This window comes from Eimeria mitis, genomic scaffold (assembly GCF_000499745.2).
Source record: "Eimeria mitis Houghton genomic scaffold, Emh_scaff176, whole genome shotgun sequence".
NCBI classification, from domain to species: domain Eukaryota; phylum Apicomplexa; class Conoidasida; order Eucoccidiorida; family Eimeriidae; genus Eimeria; species Eimeria mitis.
The window spans coordinates 1,680-18,121 of record NW_013570077.1 but is presented as its reverse complement, the minus strand read 5'-3'; the positions used below and the strand labels follow the sequence as shown (position 1 = coordinate 18,121).

The 16,442-nt window shown below is 52.9% G+C and overlaps 3 protein-coding genes across 3 annotated transcripts; all 3 read right to left on the bottom strand.

The window, feature by feature from the left end:
• Positions 1-471: 471 nt before the first annotated feature.
• Positions 472-1,330, bottom strand: EMH_0002040 (uncharacterized protein; the record flags this gene model as incomplete). The annotated part of the gene is made up of 2 exons (XM_013495805.1): positions 472-663; positions 983-1,330. 2 exons carry the CDS (start codon positions 1,328-1,330, stop codon positions 472-474), a joined length of 540 nt encoding a protein of 179 aa, XP_013351259.1.
• Positions 1,331-2,259: 929 nt separating this feature from the next.
• EMH_0002020 (uncharacterized protein) lies at positions 2,260-3,690 on the bottom strand (the record flags this gene model as incomplete). The annotated part of the gene is made up of 5 exons (XM_013495804.1): positions 2,260-2,294; positions 2,589-2,733; positions 2,932-3,062; positions 3,240-3,452; positions 3,657-3,690. 5 exons carry the CDS (start codon positions 3,688-3,690, stop codon positions 2,260-2,262), a joined length of 558 nt encoding a protein of 185 aa, XP_013351258.1.
• Positions 3,691-6,805: 3,115 nt separating this feature from the next.
• Positions 6,806-10,604, bottom strand: EMH_0002010 (cation efflux family protein, putative; the record flags this gene model as incomplete). The annotated part of the gene is given in 8 exon segments (XM_013495803.1): positions 6,806-6,889; positions 7,390-7,475; positions 7,722-7,878; positions 8,151-8,241; positions 8,429-9,114; positions 9,860-10,071; positions 10,075-10,088; positions 10,207-10,604. Coding segments are annotated over 8 exon segments (1,728 nt in total).
• Between the last annotated feature and the right edge of the window lie 5,838 nt (positions 10,605-16,442).

Here is a 16,442-nt window from a genome sequence, read left to right as displayed (position 1 = left end):
GCTGAGCAGTAACCCGTAGGCAAACGCCGACATCTTACTAGACTTCAAAGCCTGTCAGAACGCTACACCCTGGCAGAGCATAAAACCTTGACGGAGTTGAAGTCGATAAATTCCAAATTAAACAATAAAAATGTTGTCTGCAGCTGCACGCCATCATCGCTGCTTTCTTCGAGGCCCGTCACGCGCTGCATGCCTCTCAAATCCCGCCGGTTGCGGCAGCTAGCAGCTAGCTAGGTAGCTAGTGGCTGGAAGGCCGGCACGAGGGGGAGGTGAGAGGGCCTCCCAACTGAGGTGGGTCAAGACATCAGCTTTTGAAGCCCTTGGGGGCGACGGCTGTCGAGCCAACTCTAAACCCTTTGTCTCCCATTACCAAAGGTTTGAGGGTTTACGGTTTACAACGGTGCTCTTAATACTTTAGTGCTTAGGGAGGACGATATTGAGTGGCTTTGAGTTAAAATTAGGATTTAGGAGTTAGCAACACCCAAACCACTTTTTGTTGGCCTTTCGGCGGAGGTTTTTGGGCTGTTCAGCTTCGCGGCTTTCAGGGGGGGGTACAGGAGTAACGCATGCAGCAGGGTTGAGCATTCCATATGGGTCATAGTAGGCGGGGCCTGGCAGGCTGAAGGTCTCGGTGCTAGCGAAGGGGAGATGTGCCCCCATACCCTGAACACCCCAGAGAAGGAAACGCCATACATGTTTTCCCCAATATGCAAGTCCATCTGCCCTGCACTTAGAGCGGAACGAAGTGACAGCATTACCTGCTGCGCCTGCCGGCGTACCTTACCGTAGACAGCGTACATCAGCTGCCGGGGGAGCCTGGAAAANAAAAGTTCCCCCTCTCCTCAGCGGCTATGAGAAATTCCTAAAAATAACTAAGAAATTTGGGGCACTTACCTCGACCTGGCGCTGCTCGTTAGAGGTATCTAATTCTAGGCACATGCAACACGTCTGCACCCCGCGGATATGTGTTTTGCCGACTCACAGGATAGTAGGGGCCTCCCGTAGGAGGAGCAGGAATGTTGAGGGCATAAGGAGATCCATAAGGCCCATACATAGCTGCCTGGTTGGCGAAGGCCGCGACCTGAGCCTGTGTTGGGTCTACGGGGGCCCCCCCGTCCAGCATGCCCGGGTAGCCGTGAGATATACCCTGCGCCGCCAGGTGCTGCTGCAACATGAAAGGATAAGACGGCTGCTGCAGCTGGGGCCCATCTCCTGCTCCCGAGGAAGACGGATAGCCTTCGCGCCCAGTCGCAGAGGCTCCAGCTGATGGAGACCCTTCCACCGACCCGTTGTTTGCCGCTGCTGCTGCAGCTGCTGCCGCTGCTGACATCTTAGACAATGCGATTATGACACCACTTATGTAAAGGTTTCAAACGATAGAAGAATATGCAGTCAATTCCGGCCAAACAAATACGAAAGAAAGACGAGTAACCAGTGCTGCAGCCGCTACTGCGCGGAGGCCGGCACCGGACCACTGCGGCCGCCCGCCGCTGCTACAGTTGCTGCTGCTGGTGCTGCTGCAGTTGCTTCGGTTTGCTGTCTTGGCTCTGCTGCAGTTTTAGCAGGCACGAGGAACAGATCAATGGAAGCGGACGTTACGAGCTGTTAGTGAAGTGTACAGCCTCAGGTGTTCGTCTGCCGTAAGCAAAATCGGCCCCGGTCCGTGCTCGCCAGGCTCTGTGCTACGCACCCCAGACACTAAACGGGCGGCGCCGCGTCGTGGTCCCGGTTAGAAATCTATTGTATATTTAAAAACACTTCGGTTCATGGCGACCTGGTGAATATTTCAGCCAGAAACAAAAGAAGAGTAGAAGGGTCGCCGGCGAGTTGCTGCTGCACAGCTACAGTCAACGCGCCGTGAAGCCCACTGTCGCTTCGCTTAGTGGGAAAATAGTATAGTTTCAGTGGGCAGAGCATTTAACATGTTAACGGAGTGAAGAGGCGTGGTTAACCGGGCACGATAGGAAGAATACCTTTTGCCGCTATTCGTTTAGTTTCGGCTGCAGCAAAGATTACAGTTTAGCCCTTATGGTTCGTGGCTCCGTCCCTGCGTGGAACCTCGTGCCCGCCCAGAAGGGTTGATGAAGACTAGATTACACGGATCCTCATGGCCTCTGCAGTTGCGAATAACTTCTTGAGGTGGACTTGCAACTAAAGAAAAAGGCAGCAGGCGGGGCAGCAGCTGAGGTGTAGGTGCCTTGCTGCAGTGTATCAACACAAAATGCCTTTGAACGTCTCGATTGGGTAGGTTAATTCTATCTAAGGCTCCCTCCAGTCTCCTTCTACTCGGCGTTCTGCTCACAACTCAACAAACACTGCACCGCCCTCTGTAGGATAGACACCTCAATATTCCAGTAGTTTGAGACCGTTTATCTCCCACCTACAGACGAACTATGTTGGGGTCGGTACAGGAGGCAGAGAAAAACGAATCAGCGGGATACTGACGCAGGGAAAAGTACGCAGGATGAGGAGGAAAAGCACCGAAACAGAAATGCATAACAGAGCAAAGCATAGAACACAGCAAAAGGACCCCTCAGCAGCATCAACGACACAAACCACCGAACTGATACAACCCCAGTGACCCTCACCGCCTACCCCATGCGCCTGGAAGGCAGTTCCAAGTGCCACAGGGCTCTCTTGTTTCATACGCAGCTCCAGAGGCATCCGCTTCTGCTCAGCTGCCCAACTTCCCTGGGACATAGAAATTCTTTCTGCCAGCTTCTCTGCAGTGTCCTGCATGCAGATAGCCAAGGAAAAACTCACGCACACTTCCTGGCTGCAAGTGAAAACTTGGCAAGCAGCAGACACGAGCAAACAACGCTATGTCCGACGCATCTAAGATCTGCCCCATCCTTTTCTCAAGGGCTAAGTTGCACCGCTTTAGGTTTTAGGCTATATAACTGAAGGCTCATGGTTTAGGGCTGGGGGCACGTTAAGAAGCTCGGCAAATTGAAACGTCATTTTTTCGAGCTCTCCTTCCAGATGGCGGAGGGCCTCTTTGGCGTTCTGTAGCTCCTTTTCTTTTAAAAAGCGTGTTGTCGCCACGTCTTTCTCAGCCACAGCTGCAAGTACGCCACGAACGCCCCAGCGCGAATCCGAAAACTTAGGGTTGCTAAGTGCTAACCTGTATCAATCGCTAGCTCACTGCAGCATGCAGAAGCTGCAGCTGGTCCTAGCAAGCGGGCAGTGTATCTTGCTCGCCGGAAGCCTTTCAGGGCATGGGCGTGGGAGACACCTACCGACGTCTCTTTCTGCTGCCTGCAGTTGTTTCTGGAGACTTTGGATGAGCTGCTGATAGTGCGTCTTTGCTTCTGTGTTCCTGAGACTGAGGGCGCTTATGCTGGAGAAGAGAAGTCTGTCTTGCTCGTTAAAGCTTTCACTAAGGGCTTCAATTTGTAACCTCAGTTCCGCAGATGTCCGCTCACTCTTTTCTCGTCTCTCCTCCTCCATATCTGCAGGCCAACAGTCTAAAGCAGGAAGGCAGTCAGCCTGCGCTCAACTGGAATTGTACGTAGATCCCGGGATTGGCTGCGGCACATATTTCCTGTATACCTGCGCATAGGGACGGACGGTTATTGGACTATTAGCACTAAATCTCGAACCCCTAAACCTTAGAACACTTAAACCTGAAAGCACCAATCCTCTTTTTCCTTTACCTCCATATCTGCTTGCGCTTCCAAGTACTACCATTTGCTGCGCGGATGGAATGCAAACGCCTGGAGCTCTGATCACCACATTAGAATCTGACGCAACTTTCCTGTTTATTGCTCTGTATTAGTTCGATAACGACAGTTCGTTGTTACCCACTCGTATTCTATTGCGAACGTCCACCAGATCATCGTGCTTTTCCTGGCTTTACACTAAAGCCTCAGTACCTTCCTGTCTCTCTCAGGAGCTCCTTACAATGCATTCCAATTAGTAGCATGCAGTGAGCCGCACAGGGGATATCTGTTACTGTTAACACAAATTGACGGGGCAATCTATAGCCTGAGTGAGGCAATCAGCGCCTTCCTGGCGTGTTTGAAGAGAAATGCAGATTCATTTGCATATCAGGGCCTGGGGTGTGCGGAGAGAACCGGATATTCATTTACAGATCAAGCCCTGGAGAAGCTCAGTCGGCAAGCAAGCAGCGCCACTAAGGAGAAGGAGGGATGGAAGAGCAAGGGATGCAGCTAGAGACGCGTGTACTGAGCAGCATACATAGAGAAATCTCATAGGCAAGGTATACGCAGAGCCATCGACCAACGCTGTTTGGGCTATACGAAACAGCAGCCAGGGTCAGGCTACAGAATATGCAAAAGTAACCGGGCAGTACTGGATTCCGAAGACGATGTCTATGGGTTTTGGCACGAGGTTCAAGCGTTAGGAAGGCCAGAGACGCTTGCAGCATTTAAGAAAGTTCCGTCGCCGGGACTTGAACCCGGGTCGCGCGGGTGAGAGCCGCGTATCCTAACCACCTAGACTACGACNCGCCGGGACTTGAACCCGGGTCGCGCGGGTGAGAGCCGCGTATCCTAACCACCTAGACTACGACGGATGTCATTAGCAGCGAAACATGAGCTCCGAACATTAAATCATAGACAGTACACCGGGAGAATCCATCCCAGTCACATCGTTCCAGTACCATAAGTTGCTGAGAAGCACGGAAAACGGAAAAGTGAGCACCTTTTTTACTCCACCTTCCGAACTAAACCTGACCGAACAATGCTTATTTCGGCATCTGAAGCATTGGCTGTTGGAACCGGATGCCCTCAGCAATAAACCCGAAACTTCAAACCCTAGCCTGTAAAGGCTAACAGAGGAGAGCTTACCAATGAGTTTGTCCAGGGTCTGTATGCGCCTGCTGAGCACTTCATTTTCGAGCTCATAATTATGGTCATCGTCATTCCCGCTTTTAGCAGCCATTTTAATTATTTCAACTGTGCGTACACGTTCAATTTGGTGCTGGGCGCGGGAGGTGTCATGCGTGTCCCGTCTTCTAGTCACGCCGCCGTGGAAAGAGAACAGTTGAGGTGGAACTACTCGAAATAACACTTCTGAACTGCAGTTCAAAGAGCATTTGTATTTTAGCCCGTAAGTTTTCGTAAACAGGTAGATTGCTTGGGACCGCAGCCAGTGCGGTCACGCCTAGATCGGCGACGAGAAACACGAGCTTTTAGGTTGCTCATTGAATGCTTGTGCGTGTGAACAATTCAGCACATCCGTTTGATTAAAACATAAAGATTTCTCCCAACACATAATGTAAGGCCTATGATGCCACTANAAGTCACCCTCCGCCTAGCTTGAGCGAACAGAGGCAGGACACTTCGCGTGGCGCTCCACCTCTTCCTCCCTTAGTTTGCATGTGGCCGCTTTTGTAGGGAAGGCCTGGGTGTAGCCAGTAGTGCAGCGCGCAGCACGGACCAGAAGCCCGGCCTGCAACAGGCTCCCAGCAGGAGCAGGCGGGTCACCGTACTAACCAATGCGAACCGCTGCGTTTTAGGCATTCAAAGCTGCCGATTCAGATACAACTCTACATGCGTGCGCACAGTGCAACGCCCTTCTTGCAGGGAGAACGAGCACTCCCCGACCGTACAGAGGCAGCCACCTGTGTGCGCCTGCAGCACCACCAGCCCGTCTGCTGGCTTCACGCAATTCGGTAACAATGCAAAGCCGAATGCTGCAAGGTTCCTGCAACGTTTCCTATACATGCCGTCTCAGAGCAGCAGACGAGAGCTCTGGAGCGCGGACGCTCTGTGTGCCCACTCCCGCTGCCAACGCGCAACAGCTCTCTAGCAAAAAGGCTCTCGATGACGCTTTTGTTGAATTCGAAAAAGACAAACCCTGAGAAGCACCTCACGGGGTCTCACCCGCCTTCGTATTATAGTGTCCTACCTCTAGTTTAGTGGCTCATGCCGAGATATCGTGCTCGCACAGCGTCTGCTTTAGTTGCAGATGTCAAGGCAAAGAGAGTGCTTGGATGTCCTGCTGCCAAGTAAAGCAGTTCAGCACGTGTCACAGCACTCCCTTCCACGAGGTTGGGGTTGCTGAAAGCTGCTAGAGAGGCTCTCCGTCTTGGCTAATGAGCACGCTTACATCATCCAACACGCACGGGTCTTTACTCTCGATAAGCGCAATCGACGTGAAGTAAAGGTGCCCGCTCGAAAGTGGTCACTCTCCATTCTAGTTCCTTGCTGGTCAAGAGAACACTACAGGCCCAATAAGGCCCTAAAAGTGTAACTGAGCTGGCGTAAGGAGAAGGGCCCCTTTAAAAGAACACTTAAGTCAAACGCTGCAATACAACGAGAGAGCTTTACGCTCGCCCTCTCCCTGCCACAATGTTGCTGCTGAAATAGAAGGTTCCAAGAAAAGAGGATGCCTCTTGTGTCTCGAGACCCCAGCCAAGCCTGCTCGGCCGAGTCTCTGCTCCTGGCCGCTGCAACAGGTGCGCTGTCACCGGTGGTTTGCTGAAGAGCTGGAGCCATCTAGATGTAGTGTTGGACGCGTAGTTGCAGCAAAGAGAATGTCGTGGAAATAGTTGTAGTTTACTGGCATTAACTTCGATGAGCACACCGTCGCCGCTGCATCAACAGATTGCTTCTTGGCAGACACAAAACTGGACCGGCAGCATGATGCCCCCCCAACTGCAGCTGTTTTTGTGTAGCAGCGTCAACTTCATTAGCGGAAATACCCCAATCCGCTAATTTCTGGCCTTTCCTGCCATTGCTGCCGCTGTGGCGAAAGAGAGATCGCCGCCATCCCGCAGTCTCAACCGCAGCATCCATCACCCGAAGCCTCTTCTGCAGGATGAATTTCGGGGACATATTCAAAGTTCTGCTCTGGTCAAAGGCTCCATGCACTTCTGGTGAGCCTCTGTGTCGCAGCAGGAGGCGTCCGACGAGAAATCCGTCTGCAGCAAACATCAGCACACCGCAGCAACAATCGTACGGCAGTCGTAGCAACACGTTGCTGTCTAGTGGGGTGTCCAAAGACAATGCAAAATGCAGAGTTCGCAGGAAACGAAGCATATGTGCGCAAAAAAGCAGCGCCAATCAGCATCGCCACAATGCGATAGCAAGTGTCCGCAACAGGAGCAGCACACTGCAAAACATAAGCCAGAGGGGAGTCGTCTGCGGCAACGTGACCCGAGTCCGGAGCAGCCAGTCCGCTGCGATTCAGTGTCTTTCTCCATGTGGTGTACACCTCAAAAAGGGGTGTACAAAACATAGACACAGGCAGCTACGTAGCAAACTCTGGAGCGTTTATGCTGCACAGGCAGAGCTCCCTGCACCCCACGGTGCCCGCTGCTGCCAGCACAACGCCCACCAGCTGCTCGCGAACCTGGAAATTTGCAGCAGCAGCAGCAACAGCAGCAGCAACGGCAGCAGCAATATGGTGTTGGCACGTTACTTGGATAGTCGTGTGTAGAATGCCGTGCTTGCGCTGGCAGAGAAGAGTAGCTGCTCGCAAAACACGTCGCGCAGCCTCCTCATCACCTACACACATCATACACACGACGAACTCTCTGCTGCTACTTCACCTGCTGCTGCTGCTGGTGCAGGACAAGAGCTCTGCTGCTACCTGAGCTGCGCGAGACGTAAGTATCTGTTCAAACTCTGCAGACTTGTGGGGGCTGCGTCCACCGCAGAAGTTCCATATTCCAGGAAACTGCAGCAATCGATGAAGCTTGCCGCCACCCTCAGTGGGAATGGCAGCACCAGCAGCCGGCATGCGCAACTTACAGACGACGAGGTGACAAGCAAGCGCCGGCCGGCCTATTGATATAGACCATACATGGAGATCGTGAACCTCCAGCACTCCTCGGAGGGACACTAGATCCGACTGCAGCACCGCCACGTCTAGGCCAAGTGGAGTCCCCTCCATCAGCACGTTCACCGCCTGCGATGCAACAGTATCAGCGGCAGGAGCACACCATTATGTAGACCCGCAACGCTACATCCCCGTCGCACAGCAACTACACAGGTTGGCTGGAGACCCAACAATGGGCTAAAGCCCCGCACTACAAATCTTTAGCAGCCAGTCGACCCTCTACACGGGCAATCGGAACGGCAAGCATCCCACTGCCTCCAAGCCTCATCGAGAACAAGGCTGCTCCCGCAGCCGCATCAACTGCAGCGCTGGCAGCAGTACCAGCAACNATGGTCGCTGACCTCTCTGATGATGGAAATCGTCGTTAAAAGAACAAACATGGAGAACACCAGAGTGCAGGCGGGGTCTGCGATCGAATACTCGGGGTTGTACCTGCGACGACAAGACCTAAACCCCAAACCATCGCCCGGTCAACGCTTGTTTGGCCCGCTACGGAGACAACTCCAGCTCGGTACTATAACGGGGAATAAAACCGCGTGTGTATTTGAAGGCTATGCTAAGGGGTCCCTTGGTGACTGCTGCTAGGGAGTACAGCATAGGGTTCTGGGATTGGGCGCACCAGATGATTGCCGACGCAATCATCACCCCAATGTTCTGCAGGAGGTCTCCAACAGCGTGTATATAAGCAGCCCTGAGGTTCATGCTCTCGATTTCTGCTTCTGGGTCGTCCTCTTCCATTCGCACATACACGTCTCCTTCTGCTGCAGCTGCTGCGACTTGCTGCCGTTGCTGCTCGAGGTCGCTTGCCCGTCGCTGCAACATCAGTGCATTCCCCTCGTCCTTGTGGTGCCCGTGGTGGTGCTCATGGCCATTCCCAGAGCTACCGCTGCTGCTGCTGCTGCTGCTGCTGCTACTACTACTGTTGCCACTGCAGCAGCCGCGAGTGCGGAGAGGGAGCAAAGCCCTTGCCCGTCTGCTGCCGCTGCCGCAACAGCCGCTGCTGCTACTGTTGCCGCCGCTGGCATGGATGTCTCCATCGGCAGGCGATCCATGACGGGTTGTGTGTATCCTCCCGATTCCGTGAGAGTGTATGTGGAGTATGTGCGCCATGAACAAATTGGCAGCCGTACCGATAGAGGCTGTCAACAGCATGAGGCCTCCTTGCACTTTCTGCGGAGAGGCGATGCGGTGCAGCGCTGCCACCACAAGAGCTGCAGTGACACCCCAAATGAGCAGCACGGACAGCAGCGCGCCCAAAATCTCAGCTCGATGATAACCAAAGGACATCGACATGGTCCCTTTCAACTGCGACACCCACAAGGCAAACAAGCTGGAAAGACAGCCCAGCGGCGCCCCCCACCACACAAAAGAGGAGAGAACACTTAAACTACCGACGAGGTGCACCTCCTCGCGTTCACACACACACNCACACACACACACACACACACACACACACACACAGGAAGGCCAGAGGGAAAGCGGCAACAATGAAGACAGAAAGTGAGAAAAGGGAACAGGAGAGGGTGTCCCTCAAGCGGCAAGAGACGCCTGAAGACACGCGGGAAAAGCGTTATAAGGAAGAGGTACACTGGCCACCAAACGCACAGCAACAACAACCACACCCTGAAGAAGGAGCAGGCAAGCATCAACAAGCAGACAGAGATACGTGCGCAACATAGACAGCTCAGGCAGTACCAGAGCAGTGACAGTCACACGAATGACCAAAAGACATGCCGCAGAAACAGATGGGAGGACAACTGGAGACACAGGAGTTGGTAAGAGTCAGTTAAAACACACAGCCACGAAGAATTGGAGACATAGGATGGCACAGAAACCAGGCAAATGGGCCTTCTGACGAGTCAGAGACCGAGAAAAGCAGACAGTTGAAGAGATCGCAAGGGGAAGCAACTGGTCTCAAGTCAGTGAAGGAGAAGGCGGAAGGAGCAAAGGAGGACCGACAAGGCCGACGCAGGGATTGAAAGATGAGAGACACATGGAACATGCCCCATGGGCACACACAGTCACAGACGGATGGCGATGCTACATTGACGCATTCCCCATCCTCGTCTCCCTCCCCACTCCACCTGATAAGAAAGGCGCAGAGGTCCGAGAGGAGATGCGAGGCGTCTGTCATGAGGGCGAGGGAGTTCGAAGCGATGCCCGCGACGACTTCAATTGCCATAAACACCAAACACACTGCTGAGGCAACCAGTAGCTTCCGTCGGGCCCGCGCAGCTGCTGTATCCACAGCCAGCTGTCTCCNCCCCCTGTTGCTGCTGCTGCACAGAAGGAGCGCACGGTTCACCGCCTGATCCAGAAGAGACGTCAGAGCGGGACAAGGGCATCCGCCGCTGCTCCTGCTGGGGCTGAGAAGCATCCGAACAGGTACTCCCGCACCCACCAACACACGTGTGGGACCCCGCAGCCATGAGTTCCTGCTCCAGTGGCTGCTGCCTTCGCTGCTGCTGTGCCAGATCCTGCTGCTGCTCGCAGCGCCGGTGGCTGCTCTTGCAATGTGTGCTGTCTACACAGCAATCGTGAGACTGATCGTTGCAGCAGCCCCTGTCGTCGCCGCCACTCGTACCCTTCCCATTGCAGCAAATTCGGCTGTTGCTGCTCCTGCTGCTAGCGCCGTTCAAGTCACTGAGAGCTTCAGCCTCCGCTGGCGGTGTGTGAGGCTCGGTGCAGCACCGCTCCCCTCCAGTCCTTCCTGTTGCCTTCTGCAGCAGCGGCTGCATCTGCTGCTGACCATTGTCTGCAGCGGCGCCACGCGGGCCCCTCCCCCTCCTTGCCATGGCAAAGCACCTGATTCAGCTGTCTCTGCAGACACTGCGGTGGCAGCAGCAGCAGCAAAAGCTGCTTATCCCAGCAACTCGTTGCAGTGAGGGACGAGCCCACGCCGGCGAACTGCTGGTGCTGCTGCAGTGGCTAGTGATGCAGCTGCGGCCGCAGCGCTGCTGCCGGTGCTAAACCAACTGCCGCAGCGCAGTCGGTGGCCGATACACTTTTCAGTCAGCTTTGAGGTGTACGTACACAGCAGACGAAGAAGAAGGCCTGAAGTATCTCAAGCGAAGCTGCGTGCACACCCGAGCAGGCCTCGGGGTCCCTGGCCTTCTGGTGTGGGGGGCACGGCGTCCGTAGCGCTGCGAGGTGAATCTCGGAAAGGAACAGCAATTAAAATAAAGCGAAATCAGTTCAACGGCATCCGGCTCAACAGTTGTCATGTTGCAACCACTGGGGGCATCACCAGCCATAAACACGCTCTCTTCGGTCTCCCCCCAGTAGCAACACGCCAAGCATGCCAGAGAGCGGCCTTCTCCAGGCATGGGGGAGTAAGGCTTCCCACAGCTAAAAGCGACAGTTGAGTCTTTCTCATGCGACTTTTTTTGTATTTTGTCCATGCAGGCGGCAGCAGAAAAAGCCCTATCCAAGTGCACGGCAGCAGTAGAAGCCCTGGTGCTGTTACTGCAACTACTCCACCAACCTTCATTTTCATGGCTGTTCACTCGTGAGGTGTTGCTGTAACTCTTTTGCAGAGCGATACCTCCTCAGAAGCTGGTGTTTAACCCAAGGAACTGTTCCGGGCGCATACTGTACGGTTTTTTTAGCACCTACCTACCGTGCCCTACAACCACCTAGGAGGCTGATGTGTGTTGCATGCTTTATAGTCTCTGAAGCTACAGGATGCAGTTTTACTTATGTACAGGGTGCCTGCTGAGGGGCGAATCACGTGTCTAACCATTGTGTACAGTCTTAGAGCATGCAACAAAGAGGGTTTAGTTGCGCCAGCATGGGGGGTTGTGTAGCGCTAGTTCTCTGGCCTTTATCTGACCAGAGACGANAGGCAAAGACTTAAAGCAAGAGTTTCCCAAAAGCAGCTGACCTCCTTCCGCGGTACCTAGGCATCCTGGGTGTTGAGCCCAGGGCCAGGGTGTCGCGGGGAGGAGGCAGCCCGAAATGGGGTTGCAGCGCATCCCGCTGCGGCTGGCAGAGCAAGCCAGCCCCACGCGTGCACTAAAGGAAGCTTCAGGGAAGCTTCCTTTGCTGCATGCATTGCCTCGTAACGAACTTGTATAACGTTTGCAGGCGCTTACGCGCAGCATGCCAAAGCCGTCGATAGGCCCCTGAGCTAACTCTGCGCTAACTCATGTTAGAGGTTGCCTTGCAGCACCTGGTACAGGAAGGTTCATCCCAGCGTATGACGGGCAGTCCCCTATCCTCACCAGCCCGAAGACTGGTTTGCTGCGTTTGAGACGCCTAAGAACAGGGGAGAAGCTGATTTTGGGGAGCGCTTCCTTAAGTATTTTGCCTCTATGGCAGCCCACGATGTTCCTGAAGCTAGATCGGCGACCCTCGTTGTAAGTTCCGGTAGGGTGATGCGAGACACAGGAATTTCTGAATGTCTCTTCGAGTGGGGACAGGTAGTGGCCACGCCCGAGTTGCCTCTATCTTTGCGATACCTGATTGAACTCTTGCTGCAGCGCAGGAGTCAAGGCGCAAAACCGTAAGCATCTAACTGCACTTGCGAATGACAGCTTTTCATGGAACCATTGCAGACCACGAGCTAATCTTGCACATTCCGGATGAGCTCAAGCAGTAACCCACGAATATAGCTGTAGCATGGTTTTTGTGAAGTTGGTCGGTGCACCTTTGCATATCTGCGGGCTGACTATGAAAGAATAAGTACGTGTTCAACAAATGCTTGTAGTGTCACGGCATGGAGCAAGGGAGGCCTGACTGCGTATGCATGCGGGATTGCCTTGCAGTGCTAGCTGCAGCGAGGCGCACTGCGGCTCATATCAGGTTGCCACCTCTCCGCCGGCCCCAGGCCTTTGGATAGCCTGTCTCAAGCTGCCTGGTGAATGGAGAGGATCTCAACTGCTTTTTAGAAGCGCTTATATTTATTCAGGCCCTTAAGCCGCCGCGCCCAGTGGGCTTGGGGGCTGGGGGAAATCACCTGTTTTTTTGAAAGTCTCATCTAAGGTTTTTCGGCTCCATTGCCGCTCGCGACGCTCCTCGNGAAATCACCTGTTTTTTTGAAAGTCTCATCTAAGGTTTTTCGGCTCCATTGCCGCTCGCGACGCTCCTCGAACACGATCGAGAAGCCTCGTTGCAGTAGCCATTCAAAGTTCATTGATTTAGTCAAAGAATTCGTGATTGGCCTGCCACTGCATTGAGGCAGGTGCATTCAGGAGCCCGAAGCGGATACAGGTTTATTCTGGTATGCGAATGAACGAATGAGAAACAGTTTTTTGCCTCACGTAAAGATGTACTAGGATCTGCAAATACGCCTCGTTAAACTTAAAAGATGAATGTACTGCTGAACCCGGCAATCGGCCCAGAAGTTCGCCGATCCGCCCCACCGAAAACTTCTGCTTCGCCGTGATTTTGTTGAGCTGCGTGAAGCCGACGCATATGCGCCACGTCGTATCCTGTTTCTCCGCCTAATTTGCCAGTTGACGGTTGGGCCTTGCCTTTTGATTAGCAGCTCGGAACAGAGCTTGGAGCTGTTCTGGGAATGAGTTCGATGTGGTGCAGCTTGCGTGTAGTGAGTGTCCTGCTCGCTGGAAGCTCTCTGTTATTTAGTTCAACTGAGAAGTCTTCCTTCAACTGCGCCCGCTCCTGCGGTTCCTCGGGTGTCAACTGGATCAAACACCTCAAAAATGGTGTATTCTAAAGGCCACCGAGACGGAGTGCATGCATTTCCCCATCGTTTCTGCAGGATCGCCGCTGTAGTAACAGCAGCTTGCCCAGCTGCTACTACGANCATGCATTTCCCCATCGTTTCTGCAGGATCGCCGCTGTAGTAACAGCAGCTTGCCCAGCTGCTACTACGATACGAATCTATGCGGCTTTGCTAGGTGCTCACTCTACACCTAAGCGCTGCACCCAACAGAATCCACCAAATGAACCCCCAGTAACAAAATACATAAGCGTTATCCGGAGTCCGCATCCTGAAAGGAAATAAGTAAAGAACTGATCTTAGGGTTCTGCCCGACCCCCCAGGCGACGGCACCACCACAGGTGCAGTGTTGGCATCGCCGCCAGCCCTAAACCCGGCAGGCTGGCGAGCACTGTTCGTTCTCAAAGCCCATATCCAGCATAAAGTAACCTAATAACTCTATAAATAAACTCTGTTTACTTTTAGCTTCCAGGCTAGACCTCAAGAGGTCTAGCTTGATAGTCCATTGTTGTGCTCGTACACTATAGCCGCACTGCGCAGGGGCGTCCGCGCTCCACTGTCCTTGGGGCACCGCTTCCATTCCTCTTAGCGTAGATGGTGCAAACGCGATTGCAAGCTCTTATAGGTTCACTTTTTCAGTATTTCATGGCGCACGTACCTCCACAGTGTCGTCAGGAGGGCACATGCCGGCCATCCGTTGGATCAGCCGCGACACTACTAGGCCCATGCCGTAGTGAACTGTTCCAATGTGGAGGTCTCGTACCATGGTAAGATGCCGCATTTCAGACTTGAAGTCACATTTACGCCAATAGTTTTGCAGATTCTTGTGTTCTGTCTGCTGTCCGCGAAGTGTAGCACCAGAGACGGCGCCAATGAGTAGACAGTCAGGTTGCATATCCTTGCCCTGGCGTCTGATATCAGACCCACTTTGCATCTGGCATCAAGGAGCGCTAGCAACTCCTGGCCATTAACACGATATTTAGTAAGCACGGGGTTGATTCCAGGTGTGTGTGCAGGTGCGGCTGTCATCTGTTCCTGCCACATCACTGCGCCGCATGCTGCGTGAGTTAGCGATTGCCTCTCTCCAGGGGACAGCCCTGCTATGAACCAATTGTAGGACAGCACTGGGTCCAAGATTGGAATTAGTTGCAGTTGTTCTGATACTTCTCGATGTAACGCCATACTGACAGCTTCCGTTGCTTCAGCATGCTCATTTCCGCCATAGCAAGTCGCACTGCAGGCCTAAGAATTGCTTGCTCGGAGCACNTTGCTTCAGCATGCTCATTTCCGCCATAGCAAGTCGCACTGCAGGCCTAAGAATTGCTTGCTCGGAGCACATGAAGCCCATGATGGGCTGCGTTGCATGCTAGAGCATTTGCTTAGTTTTCGCCATTATCGTCGTGTGTCTGCTTCTAATATAGAAGACGCCAATAGCTATTGTAGTTATTCCGGCGCGTTTTGAAGGCGAAGGCATAAGTCGAGGGAATCAATGGGCTCCTCGACCGTTTCCGTATCGCGAGGCGGTCATATCTGGTCGTTCAGCAAAGGCACAGTCATTTTTCATGAAGTGCCCTTGCTGGAAAGGCATTGTCCACCCTATGGGATGCCGAAATCGACTTGTTTGCGCTCAAAGGGGCTCCCAACCCTGCATTTACTTCCCCACCTAAGGGTAGATCATGGACAATCTCCTTTCTGCAAGAGAAGATGGCTGGAATTCTGATAAAGACCTGATGCCTTTTCTCCCTATTTTCCTCTTTTTCCCCTCCTTTTGCTTGCTGCTGTGCACTAGGCGACCCTGTTCGGCGGATGGAGTTCTGTAGTGCTGTAGCTGTAGTGCTTCGGTGGAAGCATGAGCTGTCTTAGAGAGAAAGAGGCAGGACACATGATAGGCAGTATTGCTCATCGTAGTAACACTAAGATGAGCAATACTGCGTATCATATGACTCGACCCGCGGGTAATCTGTCAGTGCCCGTAGCAGGACAGAACAGCTTAACAAGTTGCCAGCGGGTCTACTGCGAGTAGCCGGTAGTAGTCACGCCGGCGCTCGAGGGATAGGGGAGGGATGCAGGGCAGCACAGTTACAGGGAAATGGTCCTCCTGCGGACGCCCGCCCCGTAACTTAGTTTTTACCTGCCAACCTTCTTAAGTTGTGATACGATTCGCGGTTACTTGACGCCTGACATACCTATCCGGGTAATGCTTCAGTACGCTCAGCTGTTAATCTCATATTTGTCTAGGCAAACCTATTGTAATGCCGTTGGATTCAGCAAGTTGTTTACGAGAAGAAACCCTGAAAGCAGATGAGCAACTAATATTTTTCTGAAAGTATACTTCAAATTGAAGCGATTCGCAAAATGTTGTAGCATAATTTGCATATACGAAGAACTGATATTAGCCAATTGTAGTGCACTAGCACTACAAGCAAGCGCTGATACTTAGTACTAAATTAGCGGCCATAAGTACTGGGAGATAGTATAAGTGTGACCTAAATTACGAATATAAGCTAATTTAGAATAGAGGGACGAATAGAGCTGAACCATTGCTAGAGTATCAGTCTTATAGAAAGGAGGAGGAGCCGGTGCAGCGTTGCCAGGGTCGACTGTCCCCCGCGACTAGCGGCCCGCCNCCCGCCGAGGGATTGCTAGCGGAAGGTCAAGGGTCCGAGAGGCCAGAGACTATTTCTCGAGCAAATTCCTTTGAAACTACGCAAATAACTGACATTTTCGACTAATTAATCGCTGTACGGTTGGAAACCTTGCGTAAACCTCAGTTTCGCAGTGTCACTCAGCCGGTGGAACACAAAGAGGTCATTACACCAATGTTGTTGCGCGAACCAAGGACGAGTTCCGGAAACTAACCCGTTGCCTAACAGAGTGATCTATATATATATATATATATATATATATATATACATATATATATATATATATATATATATATATATATATA